The 15,343-nt window shown below is 39.3% G+C and overlaps 2 protein-coding genes across 2 annotated transcripts; both read left to right on the forward strand.

Annotated features, from left to right (window-relative positions):
- Nucleotides 1–3,008: 3,008 nt before the first annotated feature.
- Nucleotides 3,009–10,718, forward strand: LOC128873537 (hydrocephalus-inducing protein homolog). Its single transcript, XM_054117163.1, has 16 exons — nucleotides 3,009–3,194; nucleotides 3,395–3,633; nucleotides 3,873–3,992; nucleotides 4,073–4,156; nucleotides 4,383–4,564; nucleotides 4,706–4,944; nucleotides 5,922–6,119; nucleotides 6,435–6,534; nucleotides 6,856–7,067; nucleotides 7,623–7,832; nucleotides 8,110–8,346; nucleotides 9,282–9,437; nucleotides 9,513–9,585; nucleotides 9,694–9,876; nucleotides 10,155–10,411; nucleotides 10,575–10,718. The coding sequence occupies exons 1-16, from the start codon at nucleotides 3,009–3,011 to the stop codon at nucleotides 10,716–10,718; spliced, it is 2,820 nt and encodes a 939-aa protein (XP_053973138.1).
- Nucleotides 10,719–11,127: 409 nt separating this feature from the next.
- LOC128873774 (hydrocephalus-inducing protein homolog) lies at nucleotides 11,128–15,341 on the forward strand. The gene is made up of 7 exons (XM_054117605.1): nucleotides 11,128–11,309; nucleotides 11,716–11,921; nucleotides 12,118–12,288; nucleotides 13,823–13,994; nucleotides 14,168–14,638; nucleotides 14,747–14,940; nucleotides 15,002–15,341. Exons 1-7 carry the CDS (start codon nucleotides 11,128–11,130, stop codon nucleotides 15,280–15,282), a joined length of 1,677 nt encoding a protein of 558 aa, XP_053973580.1. The 3' UTR covers nucleotides 15,283–15,341.
- The last annotated feature ends 2 nt before the right edge of the window (nucleotides 15,342–15,343 follow it).

Here is a 15,343-nt window from a genome sequence, read left to right on the forward strand (position 1 = left end):
TGCTCGCACCCGAGGTATGTTTCAGGTGTCTAACGAGCGCCCAACTAGTCGAACGTTTTAATTGGGAATGTGTTCCCTCGAACACTCGCTTACAGGCTGGCGAGATTTGGCCACAGTCGTCTACCGACGTCACAGTTTTGTTTCGCGCGATGGAAGTCGGCGAAATAACCAGCACGGCGTTCCTGGAAGTAACTGGTCGCGAAGATAGAATACCATTGAGGTGAGAAATTTCAATTTCCGGCAGACTGAAATAAATTTCTTCGAAGGCTTCGCGTATGCTCTTGACACTTCAGAACTTCTGTATAACGTTTATCGGAATTCTTTGAGGTTCGCAACGCGAAAGTTTCGAGGTAATGAAATGTCAATTTCTGTTACTGGTGGTGCCTTTGATAAGGGAGCTAATAAAGCAGCCATCTCTAAATCAGTGATATCTTTACATCGGCGAACCTTAACTGGTAAAAATAATAAATATCCACGACCTCTTTCCCTCGGATTATTTCAGGCGTACTATTTTTATATCCGATTCCCTTAGAAGACAGAAGATACTATTTCTCGTAACATAAATTTCTTAGTACCCTCCATTTCTTAGTTTTAATATAATCCTCGAATATCTCGTTTTTTAGCCATATTTTCACTTCGTTTTATTTAAACAAAAATTTGTTGTTTCATGGCAGCCTGCTTGGAATAGGCAGAGGGCCATTTTTCCGTTTAAACGTCATCAGTCTTGACTTGTCCAACGTATATCTGTGTTCAGTGCACAACTACGAGGTATATTTTATTTCCGTAATAAATCTACCACACTTTGAAGTAACAATTGTCGCTGACAATCACGGCGATAGCAGATAATAGTCGCCAACAAGGGTCACATACCTGGCACACTCGTTTACAAACCAAAACAAACAGACTTCGGTGGATCTATCGAAGTTTCACCTCCCAGTCTCTCGTTAAACCCCGACGAGCATAAATCTTTCAATCTGACGTTCACCTCGAACCGCAAGGGCGATTTCGTCGAAAGGGTGGACTTCGTCGTCAGGGAGAGTCTCGAAGTACTCAGCATGCATATCAAGTACGTTGCTTAGCAGCAATATTTGCTAATCCCCAAACCCGAACTGCTTATTGCGTCTGACTTTGAATCATCTTTGGAACCTACGAATGAAACAATTACATTGAAGGAATATAAACGTTTATTTCTCGTATTTCAGAGGTTCCATCATATGCCCAACTTTGCACTTTGACAAGGAAATTCTCGACTTTGGGACAACGCCCTTAGGTATGATTCGTTTCATGTAAAATATTTAGAATTGAATAGTTCTCTGTACAAGGAAAAGTACTGAATATATTTAAACCATCCCATAAGTTCGTGCCGCAGACTGTGTCGATATTTAATAAATAAAACAGTAGAAATTTTACAGTGACGGTGTAATGACTATGTCAGAAAGGTGGGAAAATATTGTGAAACGAGAGAAATTACCTTTTTTTATCACACTTAAGGGTATGTTTCGCATATTAATTTGAGTACCAGAAGAGTAAATGGCATGAATTGTTGAGACGACCTAATATTTCTGCTTGAAAATTTAATTGTTGACTTTACTGGCTGCGAGTTTTGTCTATATCTGCAGCAGTTATTTAAAGATTTATCGAGTTTCAGGCTTCAACAGCCGCCAAGAGGTGTGTCTACATAATCTGTCCCTGGTGCCTGTGGCGTTTAGTATAGTGGTGCTCAACGACGGACATCAGACGCCTCTAACTCATGAGGAATTCGCAAGAGCTCAGACGAAGCCCAGTTTCCCTTCTGATCCTCGTGAATTCATCGTTACCCCTGAGTCAGGGGTCGTTGCTGATCAGGGCTTTCTCAAAATTAAAGTAAGTTAAGTTCTGAAGATGAAAGTCAAAAGACGGTAAATAAAGGTCCTTATTATCGCAAGCCTTTTGATTAACCCTCTGCACTCGAGGCCTTTTTTCTGATATCTACTAGCAACTCGAGATGTTTCTTAGCATTCTATTGCCATGAATTCTAAGCTATCTAGATTTGGGAATAGGGTCACCTTTACCTCGCCGACAATCATGTTATTGACACTTCGAGCTCCAAAGAAATTAAACCTAAAGAAACATTAGATATTGTAGATTTGCTGCGTGAAACCTAATGGTGACTGAGAGTCACCTCTCGAGTGTAAAGGGTTAATATAAATAGAACAGACTACAATAGAAAATAAAATGTGTTGAGCTATTTTTAATACGATTTTCAGGTTATTTACATTGCCAACATTGCTCGCGAGGGTCACACGACCCTCGAAGTCGACATGTGGGACTCTGATTCGGATTCGGTGACGTTGCCACTGAAATTCTGTGGCAGCGTGGCTCAGATATCGATCTCGCCACCAGAGATCATCAATCGATCCTGCTTCGTCAATTTCCCTTGTGTGAAGTCCTTCGAAGTGGTGAACGCGTCTGACTTAGATGGATTCTTCTACTTGCTGCCTCAACCAGTAGATGGAATAATTATTTTTGTTTGTAACCCATAGGAATCAATGGGTTTCCTGATTTGTTTGTTAATTTAAAAAATCCAGGTGACAGAAGACACTCCAGTGGTTTACTCCCTGTCAACTCACCAAGGACTCATCAAAGCGCATCAATCGAAAACTGTCAATGTAACTATCATCACGAGAGTCTTAGGCACACAGACAGTTACATTGAGGTGAAACTAATAAAAATGATCAAGTTAAAAGATTGTTATGAATTTTGAAAATGATTTACACTATGTTTTTTTAAAAGATTGTAAATTTGACCGTACTAGTCGTTGAATGATACAACCAAATAAGACGTGAGTCTTCTCGCAATCATAATAAATGATCGAATTATCGGCTTGTTACAAATTTGAATAAAGATGTACACTATTTTTTTGTTTAATAATACAGTTGAAAAGACTGCTCATCGAATGGCATAACAAAATAAAGTATGAATCTTCTCGCAAGCATAATGAAATATATTCCTACGCGTTTCATGTCAGTATGTTAACAATGGGCGAAGAATCTCCATGCGTGGCCTGCGTCATCACGTACATTGGCCAAGGACCAACCATTTCCACAGAACCCTCTGCTTTGGACTTTGGCGAAGTCCGAGTTCTCGAGGAACAGGTAATGGACTTGCTAGTGATCAACGATTCACCGATACCAGCTCACTTCAAGGCAGCCATGGTACGTAGAATGCTTCGTCGACGCAGCATAAACTTCTCCTGAAGTTTAATGAAATTGCGAAATTATAAATTGACTATTTGGAAACGCGATACTTTCAGAAGTTACGAAGCTAAGTTTCTTAACTTCAAAGACAACTTAGTCGTAGGGAATGTTGATTGTTTAAAATAGACGAGTAATGTTTATTTGAATTTTATTCTAAGCACAAAAGGAAGTCACCGTGGAGCGTTAGGCCAGAGGCAGTCGACCTGAAACCGAACGAATCGATGAAGATCGAAGTCAAATTATACCTTCGTGACGCGGGGAAGTATAATGACAGGGTCGTCTTACAAATCGTTAACAGTCGAACCGTTACTGTAGATTTGAGGACGATAGGGGTCGGCTGCAGCGTCGTTTTCGACCCACAAATATTCCCCATTTACGACTTGGGTCTCCTTTTCAGGTTTGAATCGACTATAATTTCCAAGCCCTTTGAAAACAATCGTTTCACGTGCTATTAAAAGCTGACAGTCTATTTTTATCAACGTACAACTCGAAGAGCAGCGAAAAAAATAAAATAAATTCGTGGTTGCCGGAAATCAATTCTCTTTAATGCGAGTCAACAAAGCTGACAATTTTTGCAAATTGTGCTTCAGAGTTTATCATGCGATTTATTATTATTTTTGCATTCTTGTCCCACAGCCACCAAAAGATACGTAGAGAGATAACGCTAACGAACCACGGAAGTTATCAGTACCAGATAATTTGGTCGACCAAACAGGAAATACAGCTCAGCAGGAGTCTGACCGTCCAGGGACAAACGTGAGCGAAACATATCACTTTTCCTGGTCGTTAAAACCAAACGCTTCCGTTATTTACGTTGAGTAAATGTTTTCGCGTAGCTCGAAGTTTCATATTCAACCTCTGATACTGGAAGTTCCCCCTGGAGAGACGAGGGAGGTACGATGCGAACTTCTGTGGGAGGAGTGAGTATAATATTAAGCATAAATAACGAAACTCTTCGAATAAGAGACAAACAACATTAAAAATTAAAAGACAGAAAAGCAGGTCTTTGGGTTCAACGTTAAAATTAAACCACGCTTACACTGTTAATCCTTTCATTTATTTTATTTTTGGTAACATGAATTAATATCTACTCTAGGTAAACACGTATTTTATTCAGTCGAATGAAAATAATATGTTTGTCGATAGGAACGAGTGTCTCCTAGAGGACTGGCACATTTTTGGACAGATACAAGGAATTGGAAGACGCGAACTAATCGGCACTTCCACTTTCAAAGTGACTCTAACCGAACCACAGGTTTCGTTCAACAAACGTGAATTATCGTTTCGCGCTGACGTCTGTCCAGATGGTGATAGATTGCAGCTGACAGGTTCAAATAGTTCAAGCTTTAATATCGAACCAAAGAGTGCAAAATAACTCTGATTAATTTCCATTAATATAATTAATATATCGATCCTAAAGGATTGTCTTTACCCGATCGATTAAGCTCGATAATAACATGTTTCCTTAGACGAATTGTTAGTAACAAATCGCTCGAAGCTGAACCTGAACGTGCAACTTTCTGTCAAATCACCGTTTCGCTTGGTGACCAACGCGAATGAGCACGTGCAAAACATGAGGATCGTTTTAATCGACGAAGCCACTACGACGATTCGTGTGTACTTCTCTTTCGACATCGAGGGAAACGATCTCTATTCGCGAAGCTACGCTGGAACGATTCAGTTTGAATACGACGAACATCCTAATCGAGTAAATTGGATCTCTCGATTCGGCGGAGAGCACCGAGGTTCCACTCGCTCGCTTCAAACTTTCTTGACAATTCGATGATACTACTTTCGCGATCTATAGTGATTTCAGCCGCGTGCTACTTCGACTCCATCTCGATCCGCGTATCCTCGGAGTTCACCTTGTTGTTTTATCTCTTCCCACGCCACGTAACTCTCAGCTTTGTTCTTGTACCTATCAATAGACTTTATTTAACACGTCGACTGCCAGACAAATATTAGGGAGGCCAGAGAGTAATGTCGTTCCTTTTACATTAAATTCAAACAAATAAATTTATAAGGCGTTTTTATATTTGATCAATTATGTAATCGTCCTAGTTATTAAGAACCTTTTGCCATCTAGTGTGGAAATTTTCAATGCCAGATTGAAAAAAATCAATGAGCTGATGAGTGATAAATAAGTATTGAGATTAGAAACGACATTACTTTCCAGTCCATCTAATATTATCGAAAATCTCTGCTAGAATTAAATATTATTTATACTATTGGAGACTAAATAATCAAGCATCCATCGTGATATCTATTGGGTTGTTCAGAAAGATCTTGGTGATTTAAAAAAAAAACTCAAAGACACATTTGAGTTTTTAAAGGGATGAATACATTTTATTTATTTTCAACCAATCCGATATATTTAGACCTGTACCACCTATCAAAAATCGACACATACTTTCCAAACGACCCAATATTATTGTAACTTCGTCAGAATTCACGAATTTAGTTATTAAACTCCCAAAATTAATTTTTGTTAGCACTGTCACTCATATATGAACGACATGGCAATCAACGTGTTAAAAGTGTATATATCCAACTTCCCATATCCTGAAATCAGCAATCGCCAAAGAAAGAAATTCAAAGCTCGCTGCAATCGGCGTGATTAAAGGAAATTTGCAAATTTTTTTTCGCGAAGATTCGATTGAACAGGTGATAAACGATTTATTCCAGGACAAAATCGAGTGCAGGGGTTTCGTTAATTTGCCGAATTTGGTCCTGGATCCCAGGGATTTCGCTGTTAATTGCGAACTTGGCTCGAGCGTCGAGAAAATATTGACGTTGACCAATAATGGGCCCGTATCGGTCGTGTACAAATTCCTGTGGTCGGAGGATTCCATCGAGATAGAACGCGACACGCATAGCGATTGCGTAAGTTCCAAAATCGGCCGCGCCAGTAAGTTTAATCGTCGTCGAGCTTCTCGTCGGAATGTTTACTAGCGTTTCTCGCTAATTGAAAATAGAGTCGGTCGTGCAACTGTTTTAATTGCTGCGCGCTGTGTTTGTCGACGAGAATAACTTTTATTCGTTTGGATGTTTTTTGTTTACACAAGGGTACCAGATAAATGATTACAACGTGCGTTTCCTTGCTCTTGTACCTTCGTTCGAATGTTTAATGCACGAGGTCGTTAATTAAAATAAGATTTGGAGGGCTCGAGATTTAATTGAAGCATCGTGCGTTCGCAGGGATGCATGTTGCAATCACCAAGCCACGAGGAATCAGTAAGCGACAGGCAAGATGGAAGCAGAGACGGGCCACTTCAGTCAATACCGCCACCTACAAATTGTAATGCTCGTTAAAATTCATTAGTAATTCTAATCTAGACAGCATCCCCTGAAAAATACTCTCAAGAATTAACCTTCACCTTTATTTACCATTAAACACCGTAATAACCTGAATGAATTATTCCTCAGAAGGAAAAGATACTTAATGAGATGACATTCTGTTAGGTTACTATAAAAATAAAAACCAGGTTGGACGACTAAAATAGAAACATGAAACATCCATATAAAAATACAATGGAGTCTCGATTACTTCGACTACTAATTACCTGACTTCTGAACTTCTAATTAGAGATCCTATTGCACAACATCTGCTCTATTCCAGCGCTTGTTTCGGTGACCCACCCGCAGAAGCTCGAATCAGAGAATGTATTAGACGATGTGAATGAAAATTTGCGAGAGAATTGCTCGGTGTCCAACGAAGAAGTGAGAGAATTTTTACTGCCAATGGTTAGCGAGTACTTTGAAGAGGAGACGGATCTCGCTGCGTTCGAGATCATGAGATGCGAGCCTCGAAGAAATCATTTCATCAATGAGGTTGAACTATTAATTTCATCGGTTGTAACAAATTCTATTCTTTAATAAGTCTGCAAATTTTACAATGACTGGAGCATTAGAAATTTAACCCTTTGCACTCTTAAGGTCACCTGAACTTCCCAGGCACTTGAAGAAGTTCTACTCCTATGTTAGACACAATTCATCGCTAACAATAAGTTTCAATAAGCGATGGGTGTCTAAATTCAATTAGTTATAAGATCAATGTTTTTAAGCAATAGCGTTAAAAACTACGTTAGTTCTTCATTATTTGTTTAACTTCATATAAATAATCAAATGAAGGACAACATTTCCATTAAACTATTATTATTTGTGCACGATTATGTTTGGTTAATAAAAATGTAAGATTTAAAAAGAAATCGTATAATTTAAAAAACTGCAAAGAGTGGTCATTCCATAACTCAGAAATCTAAGAAAAATGGTCTTGGAGTTGACTACCTACATATAGCCCAATTGCTTGGAGTGCAAAGGATAAGATTGCATATTTATGTGTATTTCTCTAGGACTTTGTAAGTATTAATAAAGAGCTTTCGCCAGGTGCTAGAAATCGTTCCAACCGAGGGCACCGTGCTTCCATTCACCGTGCAACACGTTCATGTAGGATTTCACGGTTTCAAACCTCTCAGCGTGAAAGCCACGGCCATTTGCAAAATCCTCCGCGGCCCCACCGAAGAAATTCAGATACTAGCGCGTGCAGACGCCATCCAATTTTCGATAGACTCTCGCGTGATCGATTTCGGCCAACAGGTAACCAATCGAAATCCATCGCGAATTGCATAACCTTCCAGAGACGCTTCCCGAAGCGATTCCAATCACGGAACACTTTTTACTCCATTTCTTCCTCTCGCTATCTCTTCTCACCGCTCCAATCTATACTTTTTATCTCGCTTACACTTCTTCGTGACTATTAAATGTTTTATATAAAAAGAGTATATTTATATCTCGCCTATATTTCGTTTTCTCTTAATAAATAATCGCACTTCGCAATTTGAGAAACGCTGCTAAGGGAAGCATTCGTTTGCAGCTATTTATGGAATCCGGCCGGAGAAGTTTCACCTTACGAAACCAAAGTGGAGTAGCGTTCGAATATAAAATAACGGATTCGGTATCCGACGTCGACGATGGGATCGATCGTTTCGATATAAATCCGCTGAAAGTCGAGCCAAACGCGGGATCCGTGGACGCTCAGTCATTCGTGGAATTCAACGTAGAGCATCGCTCGACGATCCTTGGCCCCATCGAACACCAATTTCAACTGGAGGTACGCATCCGTGTCGCTGGATTCTTGCGAATTCGAACTCGAAACGTGGAATTTCCCTAAATTTTAAAACTAAAATTGCATTCCTTGCAAGAATTTTTGTATTCCGCTAACTTTCTTACGTCACTCTTGCATTTTATTAAACTTTTCAGTCCTGGCGTCCACAATTGAGGACACATAGGACTAACATGTATATTACCGACATTATCGTTTAGGGCGAATGTCCTTATTTGTGCAAATTAAGAAAGACCGATTTTTCTTTAAAAACTACAATATTGTTGTTTTTCTTATTTTTTCCATACTAATTTTAGTTCAAGTTAACTCCAAAAATTAAATTACGTTAGTACGAGAAAAAAAAGTAATTCAGATCTGTAAGGGTTAAGGAGTTACACCACTTTACGATCGCCTATTAAAATGTATTAGGGTGAACCTAAAGTTCGTACGTTTATTTACGTTGTTTCAGTTTGTGCAATTTTTTGAAGTCATTAAAATTACTTTATATGCAAGTGTTATGTATCATTTCGTAGCTTTTGAAAAGCTCTTTCATAGTTAATTATCAGCTACACTAATTTATTGATCGTTTAATTTGTTTTCGTTTTAGTAAAATCATGGAAAATTTTGAAATTCGAGTATTTTTACGTCGCCACTGGAAGCAAGAGTTTAAAACTACCGAATATAATATTTTCTTTGCTGCTTCAGTAGTTTTAAACTCTTGCTTCCAGTAGCGACGTAAAAATACTCGAATTTCAAAATTTTCCATGATTTCACTAAAACGATCAATAAATTAGTGTAGCTGATAATTAAATATGAAAGAGCTACGAAATGATATATAACACTTGTATATAAAGTAATTTTAATGACCAAAAAAATTGTACAAACTGAACAACGTAAAAGAACGCACGAACTTCAGGTTCACCCTAATATTTCACACTTTTCAGATTGGCCACTTAATGCCTGTGACAATAACAGTGAAAGCTTTTGGAAGTTTCCCTCAAGTTTTTCCCTGTATCTCGCGAGGAAGCATGCACCAGGACCATTCTATCGAATTGGAGTACTCTGCCATCCAATCACTGACCACCGAGTTCATCGTTGACGTAAGAAATTCAGTTCTTCCGTCCTTCTACAAATTTATACAATTCTGCAAATATTTTGCTATATAGAAACTGGAGACTGTTCCAAGACTATGCGAGTCGACTGAGAGGAAGGAAGACTTGCACTCGAAGGACATTGAAATATTAACAGGTAATACAAATTCATTTAAATAGATGATCCTGCATTTACTGTTATACCGTAAGTATTACGCTGCAAATTGTTCGTTGCGCTTACTCATGTTAACGTGCACGCTTCGAGCCGAGGAATGGAGCATCGTTTCCTACGACGAGCTATTACCAAGGATCGTGGACATAGAAATGTCTGTGGAGAGACATTTGGCAAAGAGATTCGTCGACTCGAATTCATACATCTTGATGCAGCGCAAGGAAACTCGCAAAAAAGAACCGATTCTTCATCTCCTTTCTTCCGAGTATGTTATCGGTACGTCCAAATCTACGCTCTCTTAAGTAACAAATCTCCAAACCGTTCTACGTTTCTTCGAAATGTCTCCTCGAGTGGCACATAAATTTATTCGATCCCTTAAAGTGAGCTTTACGCTTGAAAGGATCGCGAATTTTTTGCCAAGAACATTGTTATGGGTACTCCGACGTCTACAACAGTCTTCGGCTGCAAGTCCGCAATTTACCGTTCTCTGAAATTGATTCAGGGGAAATTATCGGTCTTATTTAGTAATGCAAGGAAGGAAATGTTCTCTGCAGATATGGGGCACGTGATCGTGGAACTTTCCGCTCATTGCTCCGCCATGATAATTAACTACGGCCCTTGGAACGTGGAAATGCGAATGAAAAAATTGAAGAAGAAGAACGCCCTGGCGAAATCTGGCATCTCGGTGCAATTCGAGAAACACGCGAAGTTAATGGCCGGCGATTGCGCTGTTCTTCGCGTAACATGGCATCCGAGTCGAGAGATCTATAAAGAGAGAATCACGCGAGTCGTGCACGCCATTTACATAGAGGTGACTAGCGGATTCCATTGTACGACAAAACAAGTTTTCTCGAGTCGCTTTTAATAGTGCTCGAGGGAAAAGAAGAATTGTTTGCCTTTGGAGTATCGAACAGAAATCGTTTTACTCGAAAGGCAATGTTTCTATAGGTATTCTATAGGTATAGGTGTTTCAGGTGATACACGGATGCACGATCCCTGTGACCATAAAAGGAACAGTGACCTACCCCTTCGTCACGTCGAACATCAAATCCTTGGACTTTCGTGACGTCGTCGTGGGGGAGTGCTTGATCATGAACATCTTGATAAAAAACGAGTAATATTCAATACTTTCTATCGTTACCGCTCCAATCTAACTTTTCATCTCATTTACTCTTCTTCGTGACGATTCAACTTTTTAAGGGAAAAACTTACACTCTTACCTCGCTTATGTTTACATTTTTATTGTATCATTACGCTTTACTTTGTAGAGGATTGGTCGATTGCGAGTGGGAAGCAAAAGTGTCACGTGCACGTAAGAAGCAAGAAGAATGCTCGTTTCACGTGCAATACGAGTCGAATCGTTGTCCACCGGGTCGCTCGGAAGTAATTCGCGTGTGCTTCGCGCCTCGAAGATCGGTAATAAAGAAACTACGAAGTTACATACTCGAAATGGAAGTGAAAGTGTAGTCAGAAAGGTCCTGTTTCTTTCAGTGTCACGCGGAAGCGAAATTAGAAATACTCGTGAGAATGAGCTTGGAGACGCTGGTAGTCGCTTTGACAGGGCACGGTGTCGAGAAGAGCCTGAACGTAATTGATTCAGTCGTTCGATTCTTGCCGGTAGTGCCATTTACTGAGATCCAGGAGGCAATTTTCACGGTTGAGAACAGCTGCGATTATCCAGTGGAATTTTTCTGGCACCATCTAGACAAGTAACGGGCACCATTAACTTGAAGTAGGATTAAGGAAAATTGTACTGATAAATTATCTGCCTTTGGTCTAGTATAAAATATATAGTAGCATATTAGGGTAAAGGCAGCTAAACTGCTAAATTTGTCTCAATGTCAGCTTTCATAACGTGTACAAAAAATCCCATGGTTCTTGATACAGCCTCAGCATCTGGACCAAAAAAACAGCAATCATATTAAATAGGCCTCTTCGAATCTTCAAAATTTTTTCCTGTAAGATTTTTTTGTATCTACGACCATTGTCGCTCTGTAACAGTTTATCTGACTCACCCCGTATATATAACAGATACTCTTTGCCTTCAGTAGTTTTAGCATTAATTAACAAATGAAGGATTCCACGAACCCTGAGAAAAAAACGACGCTTTTTAAGCTCCTTTCAGGCGGAAGATCAAGTCATAAACACGCTCTTGGATTATTACGAAGTCGAGGAACTCCTCCTGCCCCTCAGGAAGCCTGGGGAACCCCTGCCACAGCATTTGATAAATTTTTACAACGACCTCCTCGACGATACATCTCCAACTAAATCAATCGAATTCGTGGATAAACAAGACGAAGTTCAGCTCGAAACTAAGAGACGTAAGTGTCACAGTAACGTGTAGTGTTAAACATTGTTCATCGAAGCGAAGAGGCTTCTATCTCGAGATAAAGATGAACTTGTGCCGCTAATTTTATTTGTGTTTCGCTACTATTTACTTTCCGAGGCAGTGTCAGTGTTCGTTTAAACGTAAACCATGAACCGAAACGTACAGCAGATATACTTCCCTGGTTTAAGGTTACGCGGATAGTCTGGACGACACTCCATACTTCCTGAATAAAACGAGGGACCCAGTGAGAGAACTTTTCGAGAGTATCGAGCGGAAATCCGCTCCGTCGAACAATCTTCCGGATCCTGCGAGGCCGGAGAGAAAAGTCTGCATTATTTTCCACGGAGCTCCTTTCGCTGGTACTTTATAGTAATATTATACGTACGCCCATTCACAACTCAAGATTAACTCACGGTAACAGTGCTAAACAAGTAACCATGCAAGAGACGAGCGAAAGTCCTGCATACAAATTTCAAGTATGGAATAACAGATAAGCAACACTCCCATTGCTAAACTTGAATTACAGTAGTCAAAAATAAATCTCAGTTCTGGTTATTTGTAATTAATAGACTGCGGAAGTTTATGCAAATGCATATTTTTATAAGAAATAGTTAAAAGAATGGGACGTAGACAGAAATTTGTTTCGAAATTAGAGTGCTATAAAAATATATTTTTTATGTTGCATATTTTGCATATTTATGTTTTAACATATGCAATAATATATTGCATATGTTATTTATCGTGCTTATGTGAAATATCTATTTCGACAAATTAGTTTCGTCTATCACCATACTTTCGTATCATAATTGTGTAGTGTTTACACCAATACAGCCCATATGATACCATATTTCTGTAACCTTGTGTTGCTAATCGACCGTTAGGTGTGACAGTTTGTATTTCGATTTCGAATACTTCACTTCAATTATCGCAGTTAATATGATCTCTGTGAAAAAGTGAATATATTTAAGTGTCTTTTAATTCTCTAAAAATGCCAAAAGTAAAAAAAAGTAGAAAAGCATTAATGCTAAATTGGATAATTTTGTTATTAACGATAACGACAATAATGATAACGATGACAGAAGCATTCATTGCAAAATTTGGAATAAAAATGTGAAGTGTGAAAGGAAATCGCATTTAAACCAACACATACATACCGGCACACATAACAGGAAAATCTAAAAAACTGGTAATTCATGTGAAACAGAGGAACATATGAATAGTATAATATATCTAAAAAGTATTCCTGGTGATTGCGGTGAAAAGATTAGAAAAAAATGTAAAAGAAGGATTTTCTACAGTAGGATTTTCTACATTATCGAAAATTTCTAATATTTTAAATAACGAGGGCATTCAAGGACCAATAAGTGTGCCGGAACAATGTTGTTCTAAATTTAAATACGCACCGATTACTTCGTGTGACGTAGAGCGATCGTTCTCCGCGTATAAATTAATTTTGACAGACAAATGCCACCAACTAACACCATTAAACTTGGAAAAAATGCACATAATTTATTGTCACGCGAATTATAATATACCAGAATAATTATGAAAAGTATTTTATATATGTGTACATAGCGAATATTCTGTAACATACTAATATATTACTTGTTATACTAAATTTTATTCAAAGTTTTCGTGCATATTTTGCATATTTTTCATGCATATTTTTCATGCATATTTTGCATATGCATGTTACATAGTTATCGTGCATAAACTTCCGCAGTCTAATAATTAATATAGGTTATTATATAGCGTGTGTTATTTGACAAACGAAACATGGTAGAAACGTGCATATTCTTCGTGTAGACGTTTGTTAATTTTTAATTAATTATCAACAATGAATACTGGAGTTTCGAATGGGAATATTTAAAGTGAACCAAGTGAATATTTTAGAATACCAAGAAACAGCATGCAGAAGTGCAAGGGTCCTAAACGTTCCCGTATTATCCATCGACAAAGCCATCATGGAAGCCATTGCTCTAGGTGACAGTTCCTCTTCGATCAGGCTACGACAAGCCATCGACGACGCTTACCAAAACTACATAGACGCTCACGAGAGGCACAAGTATGATCCATGATCCCCAATTCTATTTCCTGCGATACTTTATAAACGACAGTTCATTTTAAACCATCCAGAGTGTTTACTTAGAGCCGATCGTTAATGGGAACGAGAGAAATGATGGTCCAGGTCGATAATAATTTCATTTTCATAACTCATCGAAGATTCTCGTCCATTAGGGAGCGTCTGGCTGCCCAGACTGTCCTCAGGACCGACGAGATCGATTCCGATGATACGAGGAAGGGAAGAAGAGGTCACGGAGGGACGAAATCATCTGCGAGCGAGAAATCTTCCAAGAGCTCTACCAGGAAACAGAGAAAAGGAGAGGTTCAAAAATCTCCTGAAACCGAGGAGAAACGTCTGAATGTCCAAAAAGAAGCCATCCTTCTTCGACTTCCGACGGAGCCTGATCCTTCGATCGAATTCAATAAAATTCCCGCCTCTGAGACGCTGGAAACGTTGGATCCTTTGAGCAGATACGAGTACAAGGTTCAGGCCATATCGCAGCTGGAGAGGATAGTTGGTCAAGTCAGGGAATCGCCACGGGATAAAGTCAGCGCGAGGACTGGCGACAGAAGTGCCAGGAGCAGGAAGGACCCATCGTTCCTTGGAATGGGGACTGAACTATTTGCTGAAGTTCTCGTGGAACGGTACGATTGACGGGTTCGGAGCTGAAATCGGTCATGTCCATTCCTTCTTAGCATTTTCCTGAATTTTCAAGCGTTAGATTTCACTCTTGCTCCATTCGCGTTCCACAGATTATCCGCGGGAGATTTCAAACGAGGATTCGTCCTGCAGAGCTTAGAGAGCAACTTCTTGCGCATCAGCATCGTCGAAAACCTGATCCTCCTATTGAAAACCGTGGGCCACGCTGAGTACTTCCTTTTCGTTACCTTCCTGAACTCCCTGGCTGATTACAACCGCAAAGTCGACGAACTTCGTCAGGATTACGGTAAAGCGATATCAATTTTAATACGAGGAGTATAGAAAATGCATCTTCATCTTCGCAACAGAGAAGACGATGGATCGTGCAGAGAGAATCCGGGATATCGACGGGATGTCGTTGTCTGAATACGATTTACTCGACGACGAGGACAAGAAGATGTATCTGGAAGCCGTCTTGCCAGGAAAGAGGGCGAGAGCTTTGCTCAGACGAGCTCAATTTACCGAACGGATGTCACAACGTAGACAAAGAAAAGTTAGAACCATGTTCAACCACATTCGACCAAGTTTTATTATGTGTATCACTCGACTGCGAGTAGAGATTAAAATAACAATGGTTCAAAGTTTATAGAACTATATATCTCTTCAGGAACGATTTTTTTTTTGTTATTATTAAATTTTTGTTCCTTTTA

The sequence above is a fragment of the Hylaeus volcanicus genome, chromosome 3 (genome assembly GCF_026283585.1).
Source record: "Hylaeus volcanicus isolate JK05 chromosome 3, UHH_iyHylVolc1.0_haploid, whole genome shotgun sequence".
NCBI classification, from domain to species: Eukaryota; Metazoa; Arthropoda; class Insecta; order Hymenoptera; family Colletidae; genus Hylaeus; species Hylaeus volcanicus.

Excerpts from the sequence above, each read along its gene's own strand:
- LOC128873537 (XM_054117163.1), top strand. The coding sequence starts at position 3,009 with ATGTTAACAATGGGCGAAGAATCTCCATGCGTGGCCTGCGTCATCACG. Across the intron at positions 4,565-4,705 it reads TGATAGATTGCAGCTGACAG|ACGAATTGTTAGTAACAAAT; the intron begins GTTCAAATAGTT and ends ATGTTTCCTTAG. Across the intron at positions 6,535-6,855 it reads AATACCGCCACCTACAAATT|CGCTTGTTTCGGTGACCCAC; the intron begins GTAATGCTCGTT and ends GCTCTATTCCAG.
- LOC128873774 (XM_054117605.1), top strand. The coding sequence starts at position 11,128 with ATGAGCTTGGAGACGCTGGTAGTCGCTTTGACAGGGCACGGTGTCGAG. Across the intron at positions 11,922-12,117 it reads TCAGCTCGAAACTAAGAGAC|GTTACGCGGATAGTCTGGAC; the intron begins GTAAGTGTCACA and ends CCCTGGTTTAAG. Across the intron at positions 14,941-15,001 it reads CGAACTTCGTCAGGATTACG|AGAAGACGATGGATCGTGCA; the intron begins GTAAAGCGATAT and ends TCTTCGCAACAG.